We start from the raw sequence: 26,407 nt of genomic DNA, 5'->3' as shown, positions 1-26,407 counted from the left end.
GTTGGGACCTGTTTGCCTTTCTAATTCTTTTGAAGGTTATGGAAGTCTTGTCACAGCAGTATTAATATACTCTCTCTTTTTTTTTTTCCCCGTAGGTCTCCCTTCAAGTACCAGTTCTGATCTGTCAGTGAGCACAGGACCAGAACCCCCAGAGCCCACCTCTCCAACACTAACCCGCTCCACCAAAACAAAGGTTTCGGGAAAGCTTCGACGCTCTGCTAGTGCTGTCAGCAAATCTTCCAATTGAAGCACTTTTTTTATACTGAACTCTACTGAAGAGCTGTTTTTAATCTAAAAAAAAAAAAAGAAAGAAAAAAAAAAAAAAAAAAGATAAAACTATATATAAATATGACTTTGCACCTGTGAATATTACTTTTTAAAAAAAATGGACGAGCCGTGCAATGTTGTAATGTGTGTCTAAAGGGGCAGGACCCCCCTGGGCAGGTTGTTAGTAACCCATGCATTAGGCACTGAGGTATGATGCAACTATGGTTGTAACACTGATGATGGCAAGAGGATTGTCTGAGAAAGCGTAATGATGCAACAGCACCAAAGGACAAGGGAGCACACGAGCAGCGAGCAGGAAGCACAACAACACTTCTTGCCAGGCATTTCGGATGTAATTGCCTCACATTGTTACGGCTATCTGTGTAACACTTTCACTGCTGGGAAGTGGAACAGAGGGCACACTATACAATGCTTTGTTGCTGCGTCTTAATAGGCCACGTATATTAAAACTTATCTCAAAACTTTCAGGCTGCAGGGTGGATCTGCGTGAGCAGGGCCTTAAACATGTTTTTTTTTTCCCCAATGGTGTGTAAAAAAAGAAGGAAAAAAAATTATATATTTTTAATCACCTGCTGAGATCTGTAACTAAAAAAAAATGCCAAGGTGCAGGAATTTTAAGGGAGAAATCCGCCTTAAAGGGATTTTTGATAGTTGTAAAAAAAATAAATAAAATAGTACGGACTAAAACATGAAGAATAAAAAGAAATAAATTAAGTAAAAGTTACTAATCAGTAAATTTGCTGCCGCTCCAATGACCCCAGATGGACGTGCTATGTTGACGTGCGTTGTTCACATGACAATGGCAGCCAATCACTGGTGCACACAGTTGGCATTATCAGTCTGTACAGCAGCAACAAATTTACAGGTGAGTAAAAGTTTTTTGTTTTTTACAGCCCGTACTAATTTTTTCTAAAAAAAAAAAAAAATCAAAAACTAAATTTAAACTGGCATTACACATGCAGTTTTTTATTTAGTTTTTAGTGGATACAAGAAGAAAAGCTATAAAGGAAAGACAGATACTTTTTGTATTCACTCTTGTTTGTGTCTTTTTTTGGACATTTTGGTCTAAAAAACGGCCGTTTTCATAACGATGGCTGTTATTGTACAAATGATAGCTGTCATTATCAAATAATGGTTGGTATTTGGTCTCAAACGGCCCAAAAAAAAGATAACGTGGGATGATGTGTGATATCAGTCTTCTAGCTTTAGATAATGTCATAACTGGGGGCCATTGAGCCCAGACGCTAACCAGGTCTTAACCACTTTAAAGCTAGTTGGAGATTTACATGATTGAGAATCATCTATGCATTAATGGCATCTCCTGCTTTTAAGGTGGACCTCTCCTTTAGATCAGTTTTAGGTAAGTGTAATATGGCTGCAGGTCCCGACCCACCCATAGGTGCAACATTATGGGTTATTATACTTCTGGTGGAGCCATGACCTGCGTCCGTTTTACACTTGTCTGAATCGTTCATTACCACTATATTGGATGGCATTCACTGGAGGAGATCTCCGATATGCTTCATCTTCTCTTTCTTACTTCTCTTGTTATTTTGCATGGTTTCCGCACATATATTTATAAGATTTGTTTGTTTTTTTAAGTGTTTTATTTCAGACCCATATTCCCAGATGAAGAAATGAAATGTTAATTTGCTGATTTGTTTTAAAGTTCATGTTTAATTGAGCGTATTGTCGTTATGGCCTTGTTTGTCGTTTCCACATCTGTGTAATGGATACCCCTTCCTCTTTTTTTTTTTTTTTCAGTGTGTGTGACTTTCTACATATTCGGTCTTCTGAATTAGCGGCTTAGGACGTTGTTCAATGTGATTCATTTACGTTCAGTTACATTAGTCATATGAAGTAGAGATGTCTTTATATGCAGCTGGATGCAGATTCAGGCACTCGTGTGTTATTTGTGTGTGTGTCGATGGGATTTTTGCACTAATTTAAAGTGATTTTTTTTTTTCCTGTACTCTATTCAGATTTGTACAATTTAGTTTGCTGTATATAGGAACTGGTGATTACACTGAAATGTTGCTCTGTGGACTTATAAGCGAAGAGCAGAAGCTTTATTTCTACTTCCAGACAGAAAGCATTAAGCAGTGTGAATCTGTGAATCTCCTGAGGCTAAATCAACAGATGTCTTCACAGTCAGATAGCCTGCTACTGTGTAAATCCATGCCTTGCAGACGCCTCTTGTGTCAGAGCCACCGTCTCTTGCTCATCTCCAGCAGGTCAACTGCAAATTAGTAGTAATTGTGTCATTTGCATATCGGAGACACTGGAGCCACCGCCGTGTGTTTATGTTGTGGTGTCGCAGGACGTTGCTCTTGATTATCACTTAGTAAAGACGGACAGATTTGCGCTGATGGAAATAGTTGACATGATGATCAATTTGGCCAGTCTAACCATGAAATAGTGGACTAGGACATGAGTTAAATCCATATCCATCCAATAATTGTGAGCCATGTGAAAAAACAATCATACAGCTTTTATTAAAAAAAAAAAATATATATATATATATATATATATATATATATATATATATATATGCAAGATACAGTATATGAAAGTGCTTATCTGGCTAGGAATATTGCTACCTGATTCTACTGTAGTTTTATACAATTTACACTGGTAAATTTACAGCATAACACTAAGCTGGAATAGTGAGGGTATCCTGGGAATTAATTTCACTATTCGCTATAATAGGAAGTTAAGGGGTTCTTTGTGAATAGAAAAAAACATACCTCCAGTTCACTGGTAACATCCAGCAACACAGCTTATGGATATATGTGACACCGTTTTTGACACTGAAGACCACCTCTTTAAAGGGGTTGTCGGGGGAGCACAAGAGGTCCTACCCATTTTGCTCCAATTCCTTCCTCTGGCCGTCTCAGAGGGTATAAGGAACATGTGCAAGTTTTGAGCATGTTACCGGTGTTGCAGTGACATTTGGCAGCTATTGTCGTACACCATTCTCACAACAGAAAGAGGTTTCCAAATCAGGACCTAAATTGTGAGACTTCCCTAGTCCCTCTCCGATGTTGTTCCCAACAGTGTCTGTTTCCTGCATGATCACCACTTCCTGTTCCTGTCTTCAGACACAGCCAATCACTTGTCACAGTGTAGACTGGGCGTTTCCTGCTTGTCATGAGGTCACCAGGAAGTGGCGTGTGTAAACAATGGAGACCCTGTGCACAGTGGACAGCAGCAGCAGGGGGATCAGGTAAAGGGAGTAATCTATATATTTTTTATTTTAACTCTGACCACTTTCAAAAAAAGTGTTTTCTTTCACCGGACAAGCCTTTCAAGTGTAAAAGTTGGAACAAGCAGTAGGAAAAAAATATATATATTTACTGTTAAATTACTGTTAAAGATGCTGTGTAGGTTTCCAAGAGGTAAAGTCATTGTGCCATTTCCAGTAGTGGGAGCTGGCACAGTCTGGGTTCTTTGCTTGCACAGAGCTGCAGAAGGATTATAGAAGGTTCTTACAGGATTCGTGTTCTTCATCTCGGGGAGATTTATACAGCACACATTACTTCCACTCAGGGTGATGTGAAGGAGAGGATTTGAGCACTTTGGCTGTCAGTTCCTCTAGAATTACAAAGGTGATGCCAGTAAATATGAGTCAGTGCAGAACGCAGGATCGTATTCATCTTGCCTATCACCATTAAGTCTGTTTTAGAAGCTGTCAGTCATCCTCCATTCAGTCCATACCACCCAGTCTACTCGTACGTAAAGTGAAATGTAAAAGAAGAAGAAAAAAAACGGACCATAAAGATTTTTTTTCCTTTCCTTAAAATATCGTTTGTCTTTGATCTTAGATGACTGGGATTGAACAGGGTTCTTTGTGTTCTTGTGGGTCGTACGTGAACTTGATGTTCGGGTTTGTGGCCTTGCCCTGTGTGCGGGGCCACCTTCTCACAGGCCTTTCTCTTACTGGCTGGGGAGGTTTTCAGTGTGAACAGTCAGTTCTGGATGTTCTATATTCTTGAATTCTATTTAGATGTTGTACATAGGAGTATAAATGTGTATTATAACTCGTTCTTTATATTGAGGGTGTGCTATAAGAAATGCGGGTCCTTTCGATTTTTCCCTTTTTAGTGCATTAATTGTAATATTTGTAAAACAAAATGAATGCTTGAAACCCAGATTACTGCTGACATATCATTCATTTCTTTTTAAATATGTCCTGAAATGATTTGTGTTTTTTTTCCTAATCTGAATTGAATTTAATTAAAAGTATTTAAAATCCATGGCTTGTGCCTCTCATTGACATGTGCACATTAGATGTCATTATTGTAGAGACTATCACTTACACCAGTCCTTATTCCCATTGGTCCTCACTGCCTCAAATGCATGGGGTTTGACTTTATAGAAAGCCATATAATATCAGTGTTTTTCTGGAGGATGGGAAAAAAACAGGATAAAACAGCACACAGATGGAGCGAACACAAACTCCATGTACTGTAGATGTTGCCATTTTTAGAGATGATCAAACAGGGTCGAGGTTCAGGTTCGTACGAACCCGAACCATCGGCATTTGACTCTCACTGCCTTCCCGTTCCGTGGGCAAGGTGGAGACAGCCCAAGTACCGCCTAGAAAACAGGGATACAGCCTAGGTAATAGGCTTCTCAGGCTGTCTCCACCTTTCCCACGGAATGGGAAGACGGCGGGAGTCAAATGCCGATGGTTTGGGTTCGTACGAACCTGAATCTCGGCCCTGTTCGATCATCTCTAGCCATTTTTTTTGGATTTGCACCCGGGACCCCAGCAGTACAAGGCTTCAGTACTAACCACTTAGCAATAAAGCATATACCCATCTATATCTATAGTATAGCACAACAAACTATAGGAAAAAAATTGGCAGCACTCACATGTCACTGTTTACCATGTAGGTTGCACGCAGCCTGTGGCTAAAATACTGATTTTAAAAAAAGGATCTTAGCAAACCATTTGCCAAGTAACTATGACTCCAATTTCCAGAGCCAGGCTCCTATTTTCAATTTTTGAGTAAAGTTTCTAATAGAGTTTGCAGAAAACATAACACCTACAACCCCCCCCCCCCCCCCCCCCCCCCAAGTTCACACCTACAGCAAAGGCATCAAATTGTGGATCATGGGAACATAGTAGAACTGATATTAGCAATTTATGGGGGAAGAGACATAAGGGTATACTGGATGCATTTAGATCTAAAAGTATTTATTGGGAAAACGCCTTTAATGTTGAGTTTACACCCCCCAGCCCCCCCCCCCCACCCCCACCTTGAAGTTCTGAGGTATGTGGGAACTTTCCGTTTATGGGGTCAGGCACTAATGGTGGGCACAATGCAGTCAGGTAACATTCCCAGATGTTCAGCAAACCCAGACACATTTTGCCTGTGGTGACGTGCTTTATGCCTCTTTTTTTTTCCACTGGACATTGAGTGTGGTGATGTATGGCTTGCATTGAACCTGGGAAAGCTTGCATGCTGCTGCTCAGCCATGGAAAAACATGTTATGATGCTGGTGCACTGCTTTTCTACTGATGTTAATGCCATAAGAGGTTTAAGTGCTGACCTTTTTCTTTCTTTCTTCAGTTTTGCACTCAGCACTCAGTGATCCATCTCTGTAATATTTTCCACTTATCAGACCTTTCAGGAACTGGCAAGTTGCAGCAATGGTAAACCTATAGCAGTACCAGGCTAGTATTCATTGAATAAGCCATTATTTCACAAATGTTTGTAAAGGCAGACTGCATTGATAAAGGTTGGATGTTTTACAGCGGTGGCAATTAGACTCAATGATATACATATTTATTAAATGGGGTGGGGCCCATTTTTTCTCCATATAGTGAGTCAATAAACAATGGAAATTCCTTCAGTTGTCATCAGGTCTTGCTGTGGTTTACATTGCTATCATTGAAATTCCCCCAGTTATATACCATCACACCATCATCTCTTGCTTCTCAGCCCACTCCTCACTTTTCCATCTTGCATGAATTGATTTACCAGGTTTTGTGAAATCTTTTAGAAGTGTCAGACAGACGGATTACCATGTGTTTGCTCACTGGCTACTTCTCCTGCCTGCAAGACACACTCATGGCCCCAACCCTTTTGAGATTCATTGAATATCCCAGAGCTGCTAAACCAGGGAACAAACAACAAAAACGGGTTGTCAGACTCTTATAACAACAGTCTTGCAGTATAAAAACGTGTCTCATTAAAAACGACTTTAGTATGACTCTTCTGAGCAGTGTAGCCTCGATGAACTGTAGGGTTTGTTTTTTAAACATAAAGCCAAACAAGAGACAATGGGGGGGATGGGATTTACGAAGACCGGTGTACAAGTACGCCGGTCTTATATTAGGTCCCTTCCCCAGGTGTACATTTGCGTCATGATTTGCGCCTGCAGGCGTAAATCATGATATATGAGGCGCAAGAGAAGGCCCGGTTGTCCCGGTGTTTCATGCCCTACCCAAAACCCATAAGAATATATTTCCCCCACCTCTCCACCCCATTGTTTCTGGGATAGGATCTGTCCAGTAACGCCTTTGCGTCTGGCTAGATCATTTATTACGGCCACTTGCCAAAAGAACAACAGGCTATATTAAAGACAACAAAAGTTTGCTGGCTAATATAGAAAAATTGCCCCAGTTTGTTGGTGGAGCTTGGCTATCATGTGATGTGATAGCCTTATACTCCAGCATACCACATGACTGTGCTCTGCAAGCATTAAAATTTAATTTACGAAAATACAGTAACTACAACAATACACTACAAAACTTTATTTTGCTGGTTACACGTTTTTTGTTATCTCACAACTTTTTTCAGTTTCATTTTATTTAAAGTTGGTTGGTTGCCCAATGGGAGCAAGCTTTTCCCCATCATTAGCCAATATTTTTATGGCATACTGGGAGGAGGTCGTCCTGTACAGCACCCATAACCCCTATCTAGGGGTTATTGGGTGGTATGGGAGATACCTCCTCCTAGTTTGGCTGGGCACGGAGACGCAGGCACAGGATTTTTTACGTTACATCAATGCAAACACTTTAAATCTCAAGTTCACTTATCAATTTGAACCACATACCATATCATTTTTGGATTTGTCTCTAAGTTTGATTGAAGGCTATGTTCACACTAGCCTGTTCAGAAAGCCCAGTGCCAGCAACGGCATCTTACACGCTAGCAGCAGTCATCCTACGCATGTAACACGTTATCTCCCCATTGGGGAATTCATCCGTTTATGACGGAATTGTTCTGATATGAATACCTATTTAAATATGGCACCTAACCTAGAGGACAGACTTAAAATCAGAGGCTATGATAAACGTGATTAATCGAGCTAGAAAAATAGCCGAAAGAAAAAGCAGCACTTACCATCTTACCGATAGAGATAGTCGGAGTGGAGGTCAGGATACTGAGAGATTGCCCATTAAACACAAACTGCCCCTTACCTCACCTATAGTCCCCAATACAACAGCATTTGCGGCATTTTGCGGAAATACCTACCAATGCTGTATCAAGATCATAGGTGTGAACAAATACTGGTACAGGGAATTAGATGTGTAGCTCGCAGGGGCCAAACCATAGGTGACTTACTATCCCCTAGTGTATTGCAGAAGGAACAGGTTCACAGTAACCAGCATAACTGGCTTTCAATGTCTGGTATGTACAAATGTGCACAACCAAGATGCGGTTTATGTGTTTGTGAAAAAACAGCAGTTATTTCTTGTAGTACAGGACAAAGCCATAGGATCAAATCATTTATTAATTGTACATCCACTTACACTATTTATTTAGCATGAAATATAGAAACTGGGTCAGCTCACCATGTGCAGGATAACGTAGTAGAGTGAGTGGTTTCCCAATGTAGGACTGGAGCACGTGTAGAAGGCTGAGCTACACCACCAGTTGGGCAATCATGGCAAAAGGAAATCCACAGCTCCAAATAAAGTCCAAAAGTTTATTGGGTGTCCATAAAATACATACAAAACTTTAAAATACACTGTGTGTCTTTCGAAATACTTTATAGAATAATGTCACAATGGTATTACAGATACCCTACAGGTTAGTGCTTTGGAACGTATTAATAGACCATTTAGGGGAGGGGGGGATTGGGAAGGTCTGAGAAAACGAGAAGCCTACTGGATCCTTAAGTTTAGGACAAGGTATCCCAAGGGATTAAATTATAAGAGTGATTTATTCTACATATACTGACATCTTATTAGGTTGATCCAGCACGCATTTTGCCCAATACCTAGTGTGAGCAGGTCATGTGGCCTCCAGGAGTCAGGTGTTGTCCACAGCTGTGGGTGGCTCCCACAGGAGGCATCACATCAAGCAAAAGGTATTTATTTCCTTGTATATATGTATTATGTGCCATGATTAAGAGGGTTTGCCTTGCAACGCGTCGGCGTATTTTTAAATGTTTTGTTTTTTATGTTGATGCCTAAGTGAATAAAGAAATTACGTTTTACAAAGCTGGAGATCACCAACCTTTTTTTCTAAGTTATGGACTAACGGGGAACGGCCCGCAATACAGATCTAACGCGCTTCCATTCTGGAGAGCCCTCATTACAGAGAGTGAACCACATGTGGTGAGCTGATACCATTTCTCTTTGGCAAGAGGAGGCCACTCCTCCTCCCCGCCTTATCACCCCCCAAGCTCCGCCAGCCCTCCCATCGGTCGAATCTGCACCTTCTCCCTGGCGTACGCCTTTGGCGTAAGCTTCGTAAATCCGTCCCCCCCCCCAATGTCTTTTGCAGTTTTCAAAGTTTAGAACTCTGTAGATGTATACATAACTGTATATTTCTTGGGTCTTAAGTTCTCTAATAAGAGCGAGCTGCCAGAGGTTCATGCCCCTTTGACACTGAGACCGCCCAGTTGTCAATTTGTTTATTATTTGGAATATTTAAAGCCAATAGCATGAGAAGTGGACTACAATCAGGAAAGGGTTACATGTAGAGAAAGAAGAGGTTACTGATGCTCTGGCTTTGCAAGGTGCTATGAGAATAGAAAGGAAATGAACAGCAGCACCACAGGTAAAGGGTTGTATTAGGCACCGACCTGCTGAAATGAGGAGAAAGCCTCAGTTTGAATCACTCTCAGACTTTCCTCCTGTCCTGCACATAGCCCCACTTCCTGTGTTCCATTTTGTTGTCTCTGTTGCTGGAGATTTATTGTAGTTTACACGAACAACAAGTGACCCTAGTGGCCAACTCTTAAGAGCTGTTTTTCCGGGGTAACAATTTTTTGTAAATTTAATTATTGAAAAAATAAACCAGGAATGATGTAGGCTGGAGGGAGGGATGTTGACCATGTAAAAGTGCGATCTAGGATTAGAAAAAAAGCAAAGCTTACTTGCAAAAACAGCACCACCCTGTCTTCAGTTTGTGTGTGTTATTACAATTCAGCTCCATTCTCATCAGTGGAACTGAGCTGAAAAAACCACACCCAGAGTGGTCCTGTTTCTTGAAGAAAGTGACCGTGTTTTTTTATGCTTGGATAACCCCTTAAAATTTCAACAAACAGTGCGACTCCCACTCTGCAAGGGGAGAACCTAATATTTCCCAACCACAATTCACAATGCCTCCTTATACAGCTAAAGATCTATGTATGAGCTATAGTGTATAATGTATAATATATATATATATATATATATATATATATATATAGTAATACCTCGGTTTTCGAACGCTTTGGAACTCGAACTGCTTGGTATTCGAACGAAAATTTACCCAGAAGTAGTGTTTGGCATTCGAACTTTGCTCGGTTTTCCAACGTTTTTGCGAGCGTGGATGGTGGGTTGTACCTGGCGAGTTAAGCAGTGGTGAGGCTTCACATACAGTACAGTGCTGTATAAGACTGCTGGATTGCATATATAGTGCAGTAGTAGTACAGTCACTGCACCACCATCTCCCATCCCTTACAGTGCTGGGGTGGGGGGTACGCTATACAGTAAAGGATAAATGAGGAGTTGGTGACTACTGTCCTATTATATCTGGTTTTGTTGAATGTTTCTTGTGTATAATGTACTGTACAGTATAGTGCTGTTCTGTACTGTAGTGATTATACTGAGCACTTATCAGTGTAATAAATGAGTATTGTAGGTCAGGGCTGTATTAACAGCTGCTGCTGCCCTAGGTACTAAACCTGAAGACGCCCCATCTTCACGCACCTATTGGCGATACTAGACCTGACCAATACCACCATACCCCCCACCTCCCTGGAAAAGACACCAGATTTACTGTCAAGTCTGAACAGGAGAAGGGAAACTAAAAAAATAAAAACAAAAAAATTAGTTTTTTCTGTTCCCCTGCTCCCTGGTGCTGCCCCCCTGCAAAGTGCTGCCCTAGGCACCGGACCACGGGTGCCTAATGGTAAATACGGCCCTGTTGTAGGTAATTATTGGTGGCTGCTGGAACCAATTAATCACATTTACATTATTTCCTATGGGAAGACACTGCTCGGTTTTCAAACTGCCTTCCGGAACCAATTAAGTTCGAGAACCGAGGTACCACTAATATATATATATATATATATATATATATATATATATATATATATATATATATATATATTATATAATAATCTCCTGAAATCTTGGAAATGTTTATTTTTTCTAACTTTAGTGGCCATTTTTTATGGTATAATGTCAGGGCTCTGTGTACTTTGGCTACTATGCTACCTCTGCTGGAGAACTTGAAGGTCCCTATATCTTTATACTTAGTTAATAAAACTGGTATCCTCTTATGTGACAGAAGAACAGATGAGCCACCCACAACCCCTTAATCCCATTTACATATCAAAAGGCACATAGCGATGTCGCTGCACATGAATAATCTTTACACTTGAGTCGCAGGACCTGGGTAATATACACAATGGTATCCTACTACTACAACTAAAAAAATTAATTTTGATACCGTACACAAAGAGATGTCACAATACAGAGAGAATGAAATTTGTAATCTCTTCTCTAGGATCATAAAGATAGCGACGGCCCCATTTCCTGCCATCCCATATACTATGGCAATGGCAAATTTAGGGTCCTATTACACGGAATGATTATTGTGCGAATTGTTATATTGTACAAATTTAAGCAATACATTTCCGGTGTGTGCAGGCAATGGTCAGACGGCTAACGAAAATTTGTTCAAATGTCGATAGACGCTGACCATAAAATCATTGTTAATTGTTCATAAATCTTTTGTGGTATGTACACCTCGTTCGTACATTATTATGATTGTTCATGCACTAGAGTATGTGACCGATCGTAATTGCGATCCTAACGACTATCGTTCCATATATTATGGTGAATGATTTCAGGTCATTTGCAATAGTTTATTTCTTATCGGAGAAAACTAAAAATCACTTTGTCTAATAGGACCCTAATACAATACAATGGAAAACCACCATGTAGGGATGGTCCAAACCGAGTTCGGTTCGGGTTCGTATGAACCCGAACTCGGTAATGATTCCCGCTGTCTGGCCGCTCCGTGGAGAGGGTGGATACAGCGGGAGGACCGCCTGGAAAACTGGGATACAGCCATAGCCATAGGCTGTATCCCAGTTTTCCAGGCGGTCCTCCCGCTGTATCCACCCTCTCCACGGAGCGGCCAGACAGCGGGAATCATTACCGAGTTCGGGTTCATACGAACCCGAACCGAACTCGGTTTGGACCATCCCTAGTAGGATGAGATCTCTGCAACAAATATCATGAAGGTTGAGAGAACCTATTGCAAAAAGACTTATAGGAATCTAAACAGATGCATGTGATAAGATGGGGATATCCATTTAAAGAAATGGTTATGTCATGATATAACACCTTAATGTATGACAGTAGGAGGAGGATGCATATACAGTAGCGATGTCACTGCCTAATGCTAAGAAATACTGTAATATCAAAGCACAGGGGAAAAAAAATAACACAAATCCTAATACAAGGATAAAGCCCACGGTAATACAAAGCACAGAGGTAATAACACTAGTATGTCCTTATGTAGCAAAGCGTCTGTTGGGCCACCTCAGGCTGTAGTGCACAGGTGGGTCTGTAATATCACCCCTAAAGCTAGGTGCACACACAGCATATTGAGCCTAAAAAAAGTCCCTTTTACAAGCAAAATGAATCTCAAACTTTCATGGATTTTTTCTGGCATCTGGAACATTTTTAGCAGTTTTTTTTTTCTCATTCTTTGCAGCTTTTTTTTACACTTTTAGTCCTTTTTTGCTTCAGCAAAATCACTATTCAGAGCTGGAAGTATCAGTGGTATTGCAGCCCATCTCCTTCCAGTAACCCGACCAGGAAACCCGACCACATGGAATTTCTGCACCGATTTGAGAGTGTGAACGGGCCCTAATGTCTGGATCACTGGGTTTCCTCATAGTTACCGGACACTGACTCCATGTTCTAGTGTAAAAGTTTCTTTCACACAAAAATGCAGCAGCTCAATAGCAAGACACAGACCGACCACACACATGAAAATAGTCAAAAGCAGCCTCATATCGGGGCAGACCCTACACTGTACTATAGCGTATAATATACCTATGCTCTGGGCATTCAAGATCCATCTTATACCTGCAAAAATAATTGCATCACCTGGGTGGGATGGGTGGTGTGCACGACCAAGTAGAAGCAGCCACTCCTCCCATCTGGAACACAGAAAAAAAGACAAATTTGGTCAGCTGTCCTAGAACACCATTCACACTAGACAGGAGCGCGTTGCTATGGCTGAAATTGTAAACACACAAAAACACAGAGAAATGAAACAGCTCACCGCAATGGCAAACTCTATGTTAAGTTTCTTTATTTGCATTCAGCTCTGCGTTTCGAGGAGGCCACCGTCCTCTTCATCAGGCATCTCAGGAAAAATCTATGATGCAATTTGCATAGCAGCATGGACGGAGGAAGGAAAAAAAACAACTAATGTTTTATTCTAGACTTAAACAGTCCAAAAGTGGTCCCTGTTACTGTAATAATTACAGACATGCACTTTAATTGAATGGAAACTGACAGCTGTTTTGCGACATAGCTCAATTGCAGTGCAACAGCCGTAAAAGAATGCATCAGTGCATGCGAATTTGCTACCATCGGCCCTAATGTACGTCGCAGAGGCAGAGATTCTGTGATGTGATCCCCCCCCCCCCCATGGCTGACCACCCCTCTGCAGCAGCATCCCCCTTCTCACCTCTGCTATTCACTGGTTCAGTCTGGACAGATGTTTTTGGTCTCTGAGGAAGTTTCTGAACATTTTACAGAGCAATTCATCAGCAGGCATTACAGACTTTTGGAAGTTAAAGGGGTACTACAGCGGAGATCTTTTTTTTTTCTTTCTTTTTTTCCCTCAACTCAACTGGTGTCAGAAAGTTAAATAGAAGTAAATTAAATATCTATATAACAAAACCTCCAGTCTTCCAGTACTTATCAACTGCTGCATGTCCTACAGGAAGTGGTGTCTTCTTTTCAGTCTGACACAGTGCTCTCTGCTGCCACCTCTGTACAAGACAGGAACTGTCCAGAGCAGGAGAGGTTTTCTATGGGGATTTGCTACTGCTCTGGACAGTTCCTGTCTCAGACAGAGGTGGCAGCAGAGAGCACTGTGTCAGACTGGAAAGAAAACACCACTTCCTGCAGGACATACAGCAGCGGGTAAGGACTGTAAGACTTGAGATTTTTAAATAGAAGTTAATTACAAATCTGTATAACTTTCTGAAACCAGCTGATTTGAAAGAAAAAGATTTTTGCCGGAGCACCCCTTTAAAGAAGATGCCCGTTTCCGCTAATAAGTTTCATATAGTCACATGTACCAAAGATTAATGCGAAAAAGAACATTTTATTCATAGATACATTTTAAAAAGTCACTTTCTTTGCTGATCTCCACCTTGGACATGTCAGATTTTTTACTAGAAGGTCAATAACGGAGTCTTTGATTATAATTATGGCTGCTGCACATCACCTGACGGCAGGTATAACCATAAGAAGATTAATTATTATTAATCATTAGGAGCGCCGTGTATTACATCTCCACTGTAATCTTCTTTAATAAGACTCCTATGTCCAATATCTTGTCTCCTAGGGCATCAGGTACTGAACACGTCTTGGACACCTGACTAATTTACCAGGTTGTGTTCTCCCCGGTGACCAGAGCTGAACATGATGAGCACACGGCATCACAGTCACATGGGACCGACAAGCTGCTGCTCTGTTAGCTCCATGAACATCTCTAGTCACAATGGAATCTCTAGGTTGTGAAGTCATGTATTCAAAGACTAAGCCTTGTATACAGTACATTTACTGATGTACATTTTTCTCTGCAGTCACTGGTCTGGAAAGCTCAAATGGAGTAATATTTTATATATATAGAGAGAGAGAGAGATAAATATATATATATATATCCTAGCAACCAATCAGATTCCACCTTTCAATTTCCAAAGAGTCTGTGACGGATGAACAGTGGAATCTTATTTGACGAACAGCACAACAACTACTTTTAATGAGCAGTAAAGGATGGATGTTATGTATCGGATCTACACACAGGGGAATCCATATAGTCAAGCTAGATGGTGGAAAGTCAACACCTTTGGGGAGATTTATCAAACTTGGTGTAAAGTGAAGCTGGCTCAGTTGCCCCTAGCAACCAATCAGATTCCACTTTTCATTCCTCACAGACTCTTTGGAAAATGAAAGGTGGAATCTGATTGGCTGCTAGGGGCAACTGAGCCAGTTTCACATTACACCATGTTTGATAAATCTCCCTTTTTTTTTTTGCAAATTTAACAATGACTGGGATGTATCAAAATTGATGCATAGGAAGAAAAGGCGAGGGGTTTCTCATGGCGGATTCCCCCTCTCTCTTCTTTTATTCATGTGTTTTGCTACATTTTCCGCCAGTGCTTTTGCACCTGACCGGACCCTCTTAGCTTCTGTCTGTGTTGCAGTGGCTATAGTTATAGGTGGTATTCTCTACAAACCATTACCCTGCAGAACAGTGAGTAAAGAAGTCCTGCGGAGGTGTCCCAATGCCGCGTATATACAGAGGACAGAACATGGGGTCATTTCCGGATCCAGTCTGTTACATCTACAGCTTCTATGCTGATCTTATAGACCTAAGACCTTGGGGTGGTCACTGGTAGTTACCTACATATACACAGTGCATACAACATCTAAGCATATAGCCCTCACCCATAGATAGGAGAAGCTGGCAAAGTGTCCTGGAATCAGTGTATCACTGAGTATACTAGGAAATAAGGACATCTTTATGTGCAACCATGTTATAGGAGGAGACACCTGAACAAACCCCAAGCAGCTTTATCTTGTCACCTCTACTATGCTATAAACCAGGGGTAGGGAACCTTGGCTCTCCAGCTGTTGCAAAACTACAACTCCCATCATGCCTGGACAGCCAAAGCTGTCCCTCCCCCTGCTATAGACTAAAGGAACCGTGCTGTAATAGGTGTGAGATAGAGAATCTTTACCCCCCAGTAAGCCTACAGCTGTAAAGCTTCTTTTTATATTTTTTTTGTGTGCAATCCAATAAATGTGCATTGTCTTCTTTACTCTCGTCAGTTTTACCACCACAATCTCTACCACCATGGAGGTACAAGATGATAAAAAGTATTATGGACCTAATGTGCACCCTAAAGTGGAAAATGCACATACACTGACTGCAAGAGTTCCACAGACAAGGAGAAGGTTCATCCTGCAAGGATTTCCCCAGAATCATCAGGTTCACACTGCGTTTTTTGGGGGGGAAAATAACTATATATATATATATATATATATATATATATATATATATATATATATATAGATAGATAGATAGATAATAAAAAAATCTATCTATCTATTTATTTATTTTTTATTTTTTTTCTACACTTACACGAATACATGGTTGATCATATTTTTCCTTGTTAAAATTTAATTAAAATGAAGCAGATAGATGGAAAAATGCAGTGTGAACCCAACCTAACCAGGGACTCCACAATTACTTTAAATTAAAGGGATGCTGGCTCTTGTAGTTCCACAGTGGCTGATGGTCCAACCACAGTGTGTGTGTGTGTATATATATATATATATATATATTTATTTTCAAATGAGAAAGGATTCATTACCCTCTTAAAGGGCACAGATCACATGTAACACTGTTTCTGTGAATTATTTCTACTTGACTATGTGATTGCAAACTAAACTCACAGATTTAAGATGAAGCACGAAAAAGTGTAAAGATTAAATAAAAGTACACCTATTCTTCAATAATATATATATATATATATATATATATATATATATATATATATATATATATATATATATATATAATTCTATTTATATACTGTTTGAATAGTTTTTTTTTTTATACTGGGATATTTTAGATACATTTATACAATATATAATATCCCAGTAATAAAATCTGTTTAAACAGTATATAAATAATTGGATATTTTTTTATTTAAATAAAGTACTAAAAATAACTCTATCAAATCATATAATTTATAAAGTAAAGAAAGAGACCCCATGTTCTCCCCTGTCATTCTTCAGTAAGAAATGAAGGTGTTAACCCCGTTTTGTCCAGTTGTTGGTTTGTTTTTTTACCTTTTTGGGTACATAATAGACAGTGAAACCTCTCTGACATGACCAGCACAATATATACAGGATATAAGGGATATAATAAATAAACCCACAGAGTATAATGTGGTTTGGGCTGGGGGTGGTCTCCTGGAGAGGTGGCACTGTATATGTATTACAGACTCAGTAACCGGAGAGTAAAACACACAACTTACAAGTTTCCATTTCAATTTGAAAATATTTTTTATTTGAATAGCAAATTGTTACACAGTCGAAACAGTTCTATTGAAGCTCTCTATAAATAGCTAGCAGATAAGAAAATAATGTATGTAGAAAAGAGATTGCTTCTAGACATTTAAGAGCTATCCGTTTAAAAGAGCCGTCTGCCCCTTAAAGCACAATGAATGGAAATAGCCATTTGTTTAGGAATGAAGAAAGGCGCAACCCTTCACTATAGAGCTGTCAGTGTAAGGAGGGGGGGAAAAGCGTACCAATAAATAAAACCGAGAGGAATGCTATACTGAAAAATACTCCGATCAAATAATAGTCACATCTGTCATTCACATCAATAAATAAAGGAATAAATAAACAATAATTAATCATAAAATTAACATATACATTTGGATAGTAGTGTAAGCGCCCGGCAGGCGGTGGCAATGATGATGGCGAGGATGACTGGCTGGCCTCTAGGTGGGTAAGAGTTACACAAGGCAGTTTATCGTTTCTTCTACAAAGTTATGAGACAAGGCATTTGTGGCTAAAGACTAAATAACGTCTCCCCCTCCCCCATCCTAAGAACAGACTTGGTCACAGAAAGTATAGAGAGAGACGGGATCGGGCGGCATTCACCAGCCGTTATAAAGCTAATCGTCATGTCAGGGACAGGCTGGGAACGAAAGGCAGTGGATGTGGTGGACTCCAGACAGAAACACGGTCAACAGACAAGAGCCGGGGACGACAATCACAGGAGACGGGGAGGGGGGAAAAAAAAAAAAAAAAAAGACCCCTGTCTATAGAAGAGTGGGCAAAGCTGGCAAGGAAAGGAGAAGGCGCCCACCCTAGACGAGATATGCACATACCAAGAACACCATGACGTCTTGTGTCAGGTCACCATCCTACAACAGAAAAGACTACAGAACAGCTACACTCACATTCTGGGGCCAGGCCCGGGGCCAGGACACCAAGGAGCAGATACAGAGACAACACTATTACATGTTTGCATCACTAGTGATTGAGAGGAGGGAGGCAGCAGAGCTGGAAAGCAATAATGTTACCCCTGTTAAGGCTGGAGGGGGAGGGGGAGGGGGGGGCAATAGCAAGCGCTAGGACAGTGCAAAGGGTCCACACTGGGGTGGAGAGACTGCATTGCCTCCATCTATAGTGCTCAGGTCTCAGTGGTGGTCTCTGGAGAACATTATTGCTTTAGGATGAAGATGCTGCCTCCCTTACCAGGTGGGCACAGTCATTGGTAGCAGTCTACCCATAGTGCTCTCTGCCCTGCGTGACTGGCTGTCTTTTGCTTTAAAGCACAATAACCACATTTAATGCACTTCAACCTATATGGCTGCTTCTGGTTGCGTCTCGATTTGGCAGCGAGAGAACAGTTAAGTAGAGGCCAAGGGTGGCAGCGCCCACTTCTCTATAGGCTAGAGGAGGGTGGCAGCATGGGTTGCAGTCAGGAAAGGCACAGTTCTCTTCAGGCCACAGTGGTCAGGGCCGGGGTTTGGCAGCAGTCCAATGCTATCAGGTGGTGGCAGATCCTGGGATGAGCGGGGGGCAGCATCGCCCTGAGAGGGTACTCAGCCTGGCATGTGTCCCTTTGGAAGGGCTAGTAGTGGGCAGCCTCCATGCCCTCTCATTGCCCACCAGGCCCCTTTCCCTGTGTCCTGGGCCTGGCAGGCTGGCAGTGCCCCCTCCCCACACTGCTCTATGGAGTCTTTGGCTGGTCAGCAGGCCGGGCGCACGGGCACCTGAAGCAGGATGACCTGCCGGTTCTCGGACGGGTGGCACTTGTTGATGTGCCGGGTGAGGCCGGGGGAGCTGTAGAAGGTGGCCGGGCAGTACTTACACGGGAACAGCTGCGAGGAGTGCAGCAGGCGGATGTGCCGCTCCTGGCTGCTCTTCCCCGGGAAGGTCTCCCCGCACACCGGGCACGGGTGGCACTCGCTGCTGCCGCTCAGGTTGATGGGCCCCGGGCTCTTGGCTCGCCTGTCCTCCGGGTAGAGCAGCTCCTCGGCGGTGTGGCACAGCAGATGCTTCCGCAGATAGGCCTGGCGCCGGAACTTCTTGGCGCACTGCGGGCACTCGTACAGGCCGTCCTCGGAGCCGGACTCGGAGACGCCGGGGCTCGGGGTGTCGCGGTCGCTGAGCGGCTCGTCTTTGGCTGCGGCGGCGGGGGCGCTGGGGGCGGCCGGGGGGCGAGGCTTGTGCCAGCGGCGGTGGGACGCCAGGTTGGCCGGGCAGCTGAACACCTTGTCGCACTCGGGGCAGCGGTACTCCACCCGCACGATGCGGGAACACTTGTGCTGCGCCAGGGAGAACGGGTCGCTGTACTCCTCCTTACACAGCTGGCAGATGAACTCCCCCAGCGGCTTGTGGCCCGAGCTCCGGGGCGGCTCCACCGGACCCTCCTTGATCTTCAGCCCCAGCACCGGGGACGTGGTCACCTCGTCCTCGAAGGTCAGCTTGCGGATGGCTTTGGTCTTCTTGGCGGCGGGCGGCTTGGGGTGGGCACTGCCCGGCAGCTTGCTGTGGGGCTCGGCCGGACGCTTCGGGGCCCCCCCGGTGGAGGAGGAGGCGGGCGGCAGGCTGCTCAGCTTCAGGTCGGTGGGCAGGTACAGCTGCGGCTCCATAGAGGCCACCAGAGCCGGGAAGGACTCGGCGGACACCGGGGAGCCCAGGCTGAAGCTGCGGTCCAGGTACTCCCGGCTCACCGGGCGGGTCGGGCTGGACAGGGACTGCGGCACAGAGTCCGGGTTCCCGTACTGACCGGCGGGAGGCTGCCGGGGGCTGCATGGGGGAGCCGGGGCTGCTCGGTCAGGACTGGCCGGGGCTGGAGTTCCTCCGGTTGCCGTGCACAGCTCCGGCCTCTGTCCGGACACCGCGACCAGCATCATCCACTCCCCGCGCTCCTCATCCTCGTCCCGGACCCGGTAAGACACGGGCGGGGACTTTCTGCTCCTCTTCACCAGGAAACCTTTGGGCATGGCTGCGGCTGTGTGGCGGGCACTGTCCGAGGTGCTGCTCTGGCCGCGGCGGCGGGCACTGTCCGAGGTGCTGTACGAGCCGCGCTGTGGATCCTCAGCCCCGGGGCCGCCTCCTCTTTATAAGCCGCGAGGTTCCCGAGCACACGCCGAGCTGTCAGCGCCGCAGCCAATCACAGGCCGGGCCCGGCGGCTGGAGTGCTGCTGGGGGCGGGGCCAGGAGAGAGGCAGCAGATGTACCTGAGCCCCGCCCCTCCCCTCCGGCTGCGGCGGCACACGCCCGGCCCCGCCCGCCCTCACGCCTCGCTGCCTCTCAATGGCCGGACACACGTGCCTGAGAGGAAGGGGGGCGGCGGTGACCCGACACCCCCGGCACGGCGCCCGCCTGACACGTCCAGCTGCTGAGAGACGGGGGCGAGTATGGACGTGTCCGGTGCTGAGCCAGGAGCAAGACCGGGAGAGTGCAAGCTCTGAGGGGAGAACTGCAGCCCGGTGCCTGACACCTGCTGAGCACTCTATCGTATGCGTCTATGACCTCATAGACATTATATGTCACCCCCTTATATACACTATGACACTATGACGTATGTGCTATCCCATGAGAGGAGTGACGTCATGTAGGTGATGTGTCTGCAGCTGATGTATAAATATATACCTGTATATACCACCAGCCGCCATCATACAGTGTATATCCACTCCCTGGTGTATATATAAATATATACCTGTATATACCACCAGCCACCATCATACAGTGTATATCCACTCCCTGGTGTGTATATATATAAATATATATATATACACCTGTATATAACACCAGCCGGCATCATACAGTGTATATCCACTCCCTGGTGTGTGTGTGTATATATATATATATATATATATATATATATATATCTATATATATATATATACCTGTATATAACACCAGCCGGCATCCTACAGTGTAGATCCAGTCCCTGGTGTGTATATACCTGTATATAACACCAGCATTTTATACATTAATATAAGCTATAAGTATATACTCCTGACTATGGAACCTATAGCAGCCGAGAGGTAACAGAGTCAACAAAATCGGGTCTCTTAGGGCCCTATTCCACCGGACGATTATGGTTTAGATTATCGTTAAATCTTTCAAAACTAAACGATAATCGTTTGGTTGAAATGCAGTTAACGATTAACGGCCGAATGAGAAATCGTTGATCGCTTTATAAGACCTGGACCTATTTTTATCGTTGCTTGTTCGCAAATCGTTCGCATTGAATACGTACGGTTGTTCGCAGTAGATACGAACGCAATAGCGAAGAAATAGTGAAGAAAAAACAATCGCATATACGATCATAAGTAACGATTATCGTTCCATGGAAATGAGTGAACGTTTTCAGGTCTTTCGCAATAGCGGTCGTTTGAGATCGTTAATCGTTAACGATTATGCGAATCGTCCGGTGGAATAGGGCCTTAAGTAGATGGATGTCAGTAACAGACTGGAGTAACACCCTATAGGGGTAACAGAGTGGCGGTATTATACTCTCTCATATAAGAGTACTCCCTATTATTCCCATAGATCAGTAATCCCCAACCGGCAGCTCTACAACTGTTACAGAACTACAACTCACATCGTGGCCTGGTGGCTGCAGGTCGGGGATCACTGCTTTACATGATCCCTACAATACATAACATTACTGGGGAGCTCCTGTATATGCAGATTAGGGGGTGAAACCCGCGGCCCAACAGCTGTTGCACAACTACAATTATCATCATGACTATACAGCCAAAGCTTTTCAGGCATGATGGGAATTGTAGTTGTACAACAGCTGGAGGGCCGCAGGTTTGACACCTGTGATGCAAATACTATAACACTAAGGAGATGTGTTACTGTAAATGTAATTCCCATCCCATAAAGTAATGGCAGATTAATAGAATATGGCCCCTTATGGGACGCTAATATCCCTTTAAGTGCCATTGATCATGGCTAAGTATATGTATGCAGTTTTACCACCTTGTGCGAATTTACTCTAAAACCTACAACTGAGTAATGTGTATGATTGTATATATTAAAGGGGTATTCCACTTAAACATAACTTCCGATATGTTGCTGCCCATGGTGAGGCTAACAATTCCTTCCATACTTGTTATTATCTATTCAGTCTCCTTCCCCCAGTTCTCAGCTGCTGCTTTCTGCTGAAGACTCAAAAATCTGTGTGAGCCTTTCTCTCTGTCTCCCCCTCCTCCTCCCTCCCTTCTGAGACAGCTGATGTAAACAAGTCCCCGGCTGGCTTTATCTGCAACATTGTAGATTCTTTGTAATGCTGGGAGGGTTAACCTGAGGTCAAGTTACTAATGAACACACTGTGATTAAATCTTCCAATGTCAGATTTCCTCCTAATGAATGGGGCACTGACCCCTCTTGGGCGCTTCTGCGCTATTCATTAGGGGTTAGACCCCTACCCATCCACTATTTTGCCCTATCTTGTATATAGAGTATAACAGACAACTCCTCACTGAGCCGGAAGAGACTTATATTCTACAGTGAATTGTTCCCGTAATACCACGTCCGAAAGAAACGGGAGCTGTGGAGTAAGATCTTCCATACGTTTGATATCTTCTACTTTACGAAGCCACATGGAGTTGCTAGGGGGGTCGGGGGGTCGCCAGAAGGCAGGGATACACGCTCGGGCAGCATTAACCAGATGCCGGAGGACTGAATGACGGTAGTCTTTAAGGGGGATGTCTGACATATACAGGAGGAAGAGCGCTGGAGCAGGAGCAGGGGGAGAGATGGGACTTCTTATACCGTATCCTAAGGGCCCTATTCCACCGGACGATTATCGTTTGCATAATCGTTAACAATTAACGATCTCAAACTACCGCTTTTGCGCAAGACCTGAAAACGTTCATTCATTTCCATGGAACCATAATCGTTACTTTTGATCGTAATTGCGGTAGTTTTTTTCTTCGCTATTTCTTCGCTATTGCGTCCATATCTACTGTGAACGACGTCTTATTCAATGCGAACGTTTTGCGAATGAGCAACGATAAAAATAGGTCCAGGTCTTATAAAGCGATCAACGAATTCTCCTTCGGTCACTAAACATTAACTGCATTTCAACCGAACGATTATCGGTTAGATTCGAACGATTTAACGATAATCTGAACGATAATCGTCCGGTGGAATAGGGCCCTTAGTGTGCATCTCTGTGCTGTGATGGTAGTCATTGTGGCTAGTACAGGCAGTTAATGGGCAGGCGCTGTATATAAAGTGTGTGTGTGTGTAGACCCTTGCCCCTTTCACCTCTGGCTATAGGAAATTAACCTCTTTCTATTGATGGGGGGATTGTGGCCAATCTGCTGTATTTGGAGACACGTGCCTGGAGAGAGAGGGGGGTGGGCGGGGTGGGACGCGGCCTCCTCCGACCAACTGTCTCTCCATATCCACAAACAATAAGCCATGTATAGCCGCCCTGGACACAAAGTCACCGGAGGCCGAGCCACTCTTATCTCACAAAAGCCACCCAGATTGTGGTCATCACATCTCCATCCATCTAAGCCCTCACAATGGGGCGCAGGCACGCCGTTTATGACTTTATTGCAGGCTAATTCATCACGTGTATACCGAGAGTTACATGTATACGTCCCGCTATGATTTATTCCTAATCACTTTCATAGAGCAGATTAGCAGGAAACTTTCTGAGTTGTAGAATTGCTATCCCGTCCTATAGAGCATAGTTCCGGATCTAGATAGCCAGATTATTTCGGCCCCTGGGTGGAGAGGGGGTGACCTGGCTTTGTGGGGCTCCTGCCTGCATTGTTCTCTGGCAGATGATGTGGAGAGGTATAGTCTTGTACAGTAGCTGGAGGGCTCAGCAGCTGACGGCAGACACAAGAGCAGCAGCAGAGAGCTCTGCAGGGCAGGTGCACGCCGCAGAGAGATTATATACGTCTCTTTATACCGGCTAGACCTATTCCAAGCTCCTGGAGTCTGAAGTAGCGCTGCCCCATCAGTCACCTGCCTCTCTACAGCTCCAGCGTCTCAGCTTACATCTGACTTCACACCAACCTGGGGCTTTGTTCTGTTTATTAGAATAAGACTCCGGGCCCTATTACACGGGACGATTATCGTGCGGTAAAATTGTTATATCGTTTGAATTGAAACAATAATCGCTTTGCAGGCGACAATTGAAAAAATTGTTTGTGTGTCGTTGACCACATCCTTTAAGCTGACCGTAAAATCATTGTGAATCGTTCGGAGTATGTACACATCGCTTGTTCTTTTTCTGGAATCAGAAGGAGTAAGGGCGATTTATCGGCAGTTAACGATAAACGATCTCAAGTGACCGCTATGACAAACGATCTTAAATCGCACAGGACGATGATCGTTACTTACGGTCGTTCTTGCTCTTGTACTTTCCTGGCCTGACCAGGGAACGACGTGTTATTACAACAAACAATGTTTAAACGATTTGTGAACGATCAACAATGAAAATAGATCCAGATTCTATGAAACGATCAATGATTTCTCGTTGGACGTTTAATCGTTGTCTGCTATGATCCTTACTTATGGTCGCTCTTGCTCTTGTCCTTTCCTGGCTGACCAGGGAACGACGTCTTATTATCCCGGACAATGTTCGAACAATTTGTGAACCATCAACAATGAAAATAGATCCAGATTCTATGAAACAATTAATGATTTCTCGTTGGGCGTTTAACCGTTGTCTGCTATTACACGAAATTATTATTGTTTAAATCCGAACGACACTTCAAACAATAATTGTCCCATGTAATACAGCCCTAAACGGTTACAGTACCAACCTTAGTAGCGATCATAACTAACGACTTATCGTTCTGTTGTTACGGGCAACAATTTCAAAAGCTCTGGTTTCCGATTGTCTATCGTTAATTGCTAAAAATCGCTTTGTCTAATAGGACCCTTATACTCCCACAGCCTTATGGTCAGTGATCCCCAGAGTGACCCCCAGAGTGATGTACATTGTCGGGGGATTGGCCAGATCTTTTCTTCTACATTGCATAGTACCCAGTTAATTTGATAGACACCCACTGATATCAGTGAACATGGGTGGTCTTTAAGGGCCGTATTACATGGGCCGATTATCGTCCGAAAAATTGTTAGATCGTTTGGATTTTAACGATGATCGTTTCGTGTAATAGCGGGCAAAGATCAAATAATATTATTTGATAAAATTTAGACCTATTTTCATCATTGATCTTTACAAATCGTTTGAACATTGTTCGGTGTAACAACGCGTCATTCGGTCATTCCTTGGTCTATGAGCCAAGAAAGGACAAGCGCAAGGACGGCCATAAGTAATGATCGTTTAATAGGGTGAACGATTTAAGATCGTTTGTCTTAGAGGTTGTTTGAGATCATTTATCGTTAATTGCCGAAATATCGTCCAGTTTAATACCACCCTAAGTCTATGCATGCATGACATGGATCTAAGGAAAAGTCCAGTTGGGGATCTCTCCTAATATACTCTAAGGCTGTTCATTAATACTGAATTCCATTATGACAGAAGGCGTGATGGCAGTGCCAGACCTATCGGATGATGGACGCCAACTGTGCCGCATGCACTACATTGACTTATAATGGGCTCCGTCAGGTTCCTCTGTGGCGATGTAAAGACGGAATAGATTTTTCTCCTGTCAAATCTGATGGAACTAAGGTATGACCAGAACCTATGTAAACTGTGCTATGGAACTGTAGTATAACTTTATTAGCATAGCCGCTTATACTGTAACCACAAAACCACAAGCGAACCTGAGCGTGCGTCATTTGATTACTGGTGGCTGAAGAAATTGGATGAACCCAACTCTAGCTAGATTGCTTTATTTTATTGTATTTTTTTTATTCTTCATGTCAGCTGTTCACATCGTGAGTCTACTTTTTTCTTTTTTTTTTTTTTTAGCAATTGTACTTTATTGTAACTTCGTTTTCCCCTATACAAATGGATTGAATAGTATGACGCATCAGTGCTGTCACTCGTGAGACCTTCCAAATTTTCATTGTAATTTACAGGGAATTCATTTACCCCAGGGTGTATTTAACTGCGGTGCTGAGAATAGGAGCGAGACTCCGCCGCCGCCGCATTATCTGATGATTTGTGTATTAAATAGTACTATTGATCGCTCGCTTACAGTATGGGTATGCAACTGCTGTACAATGGAGCCAATCAATCTGTATTTGATGTTTTTTTCACTTTTGTTTGTACACAGCTTTATTACATATAATTATATAGAAAACAATAGGCAAAGCTTTCCTGCCTCTGGTACACAGCATTTGTCTGATCTATTGTTTTATTAAAGAGACACTATACTTAGGATCCATCCATTCTGACTGTGATGTTTGTCAGTGTCCCTA

General features: G+C 43.3%; 2 protein-coding genes across 4 annotated transcripts in view; one reads left to right on the top strand and one right to left on the bottom strand.

The window, feature by feature from the left end:
- RALGAPA2 (Ral GTPase activating protein catalytic subunit alpha 2) overlaps positions 1 to 4,544 on the top strand; it is a 206,921-nt gene extending 202,377 nt beyond the window's left edge. For 2 of the 3 annotated variants that reach the window (XM_069955233.1, XM_069955234.1), the window contains one exon: positions 96 to 4,544. In XM_069955233.1, the coding sequence (XP_069811334.1) occupies positions 96 to 247 (152 nt within the window). In that variant the 3' untranslated portion in view covers positions 248 to 4,544. The remainder of the gene's footprint in view (positions 1 to 95) is intronic. The other variant, XM_069955235.1, reaches the window with a different exon arrangement.
- Positions 4,545 to 17,101: 12,557 nt separating this feature from the next.
- INSM1 (INSM transcriptional repressor 1) lies at positions 17,102 to 20,539 on the bottom strand. The gene has a single exon (XM_069954538.1). The coding sequence runs from the start codon at positions 20,035 to 20,037 to the stop codon at positions 18,778 to 18,780; it is 1,260 nt and encodes a 419-aa protein (XP_069810639.1). The 5' UTR covers positions 20,038 to 20,539; the 3' UTR covers positions 17,102 to 18,777.
- Between the last annotated feature and the right edge of the window lie 5,868 nt (positions 20,540 to 26,407).

Source organism: Dendropsophus ebraccatus, chromosome 15, assembly GCF_027789765.1.
Source record: "Dendropsophus ebraccatus isolate aDenEbr1 chromosome 15, aDenEbr1.pat, whole genome shotgun sequence".
NCBI classification, from domain to species: Eukaryota; Metazoa; Chordata; class Amphibia; order Anura; family Hylidae; genus Dendropsophus; species Dendropsophus ebraccatus.
Note: the sequence above shows the minus strand (reverse complement) of the source record. Positions and strands in the feature narration are given on the sequence as shown.

What these genes read in the sequence shown, in the direction of transcription:
- INSM1 (XM_069954538.1), bottom strand. Translation starts at nt 20,037, where the DNA reads ATGCCCAAAGGTTTCCTGGTGAAGAGGAGCAGAAAGTCCCCGCCCGTG.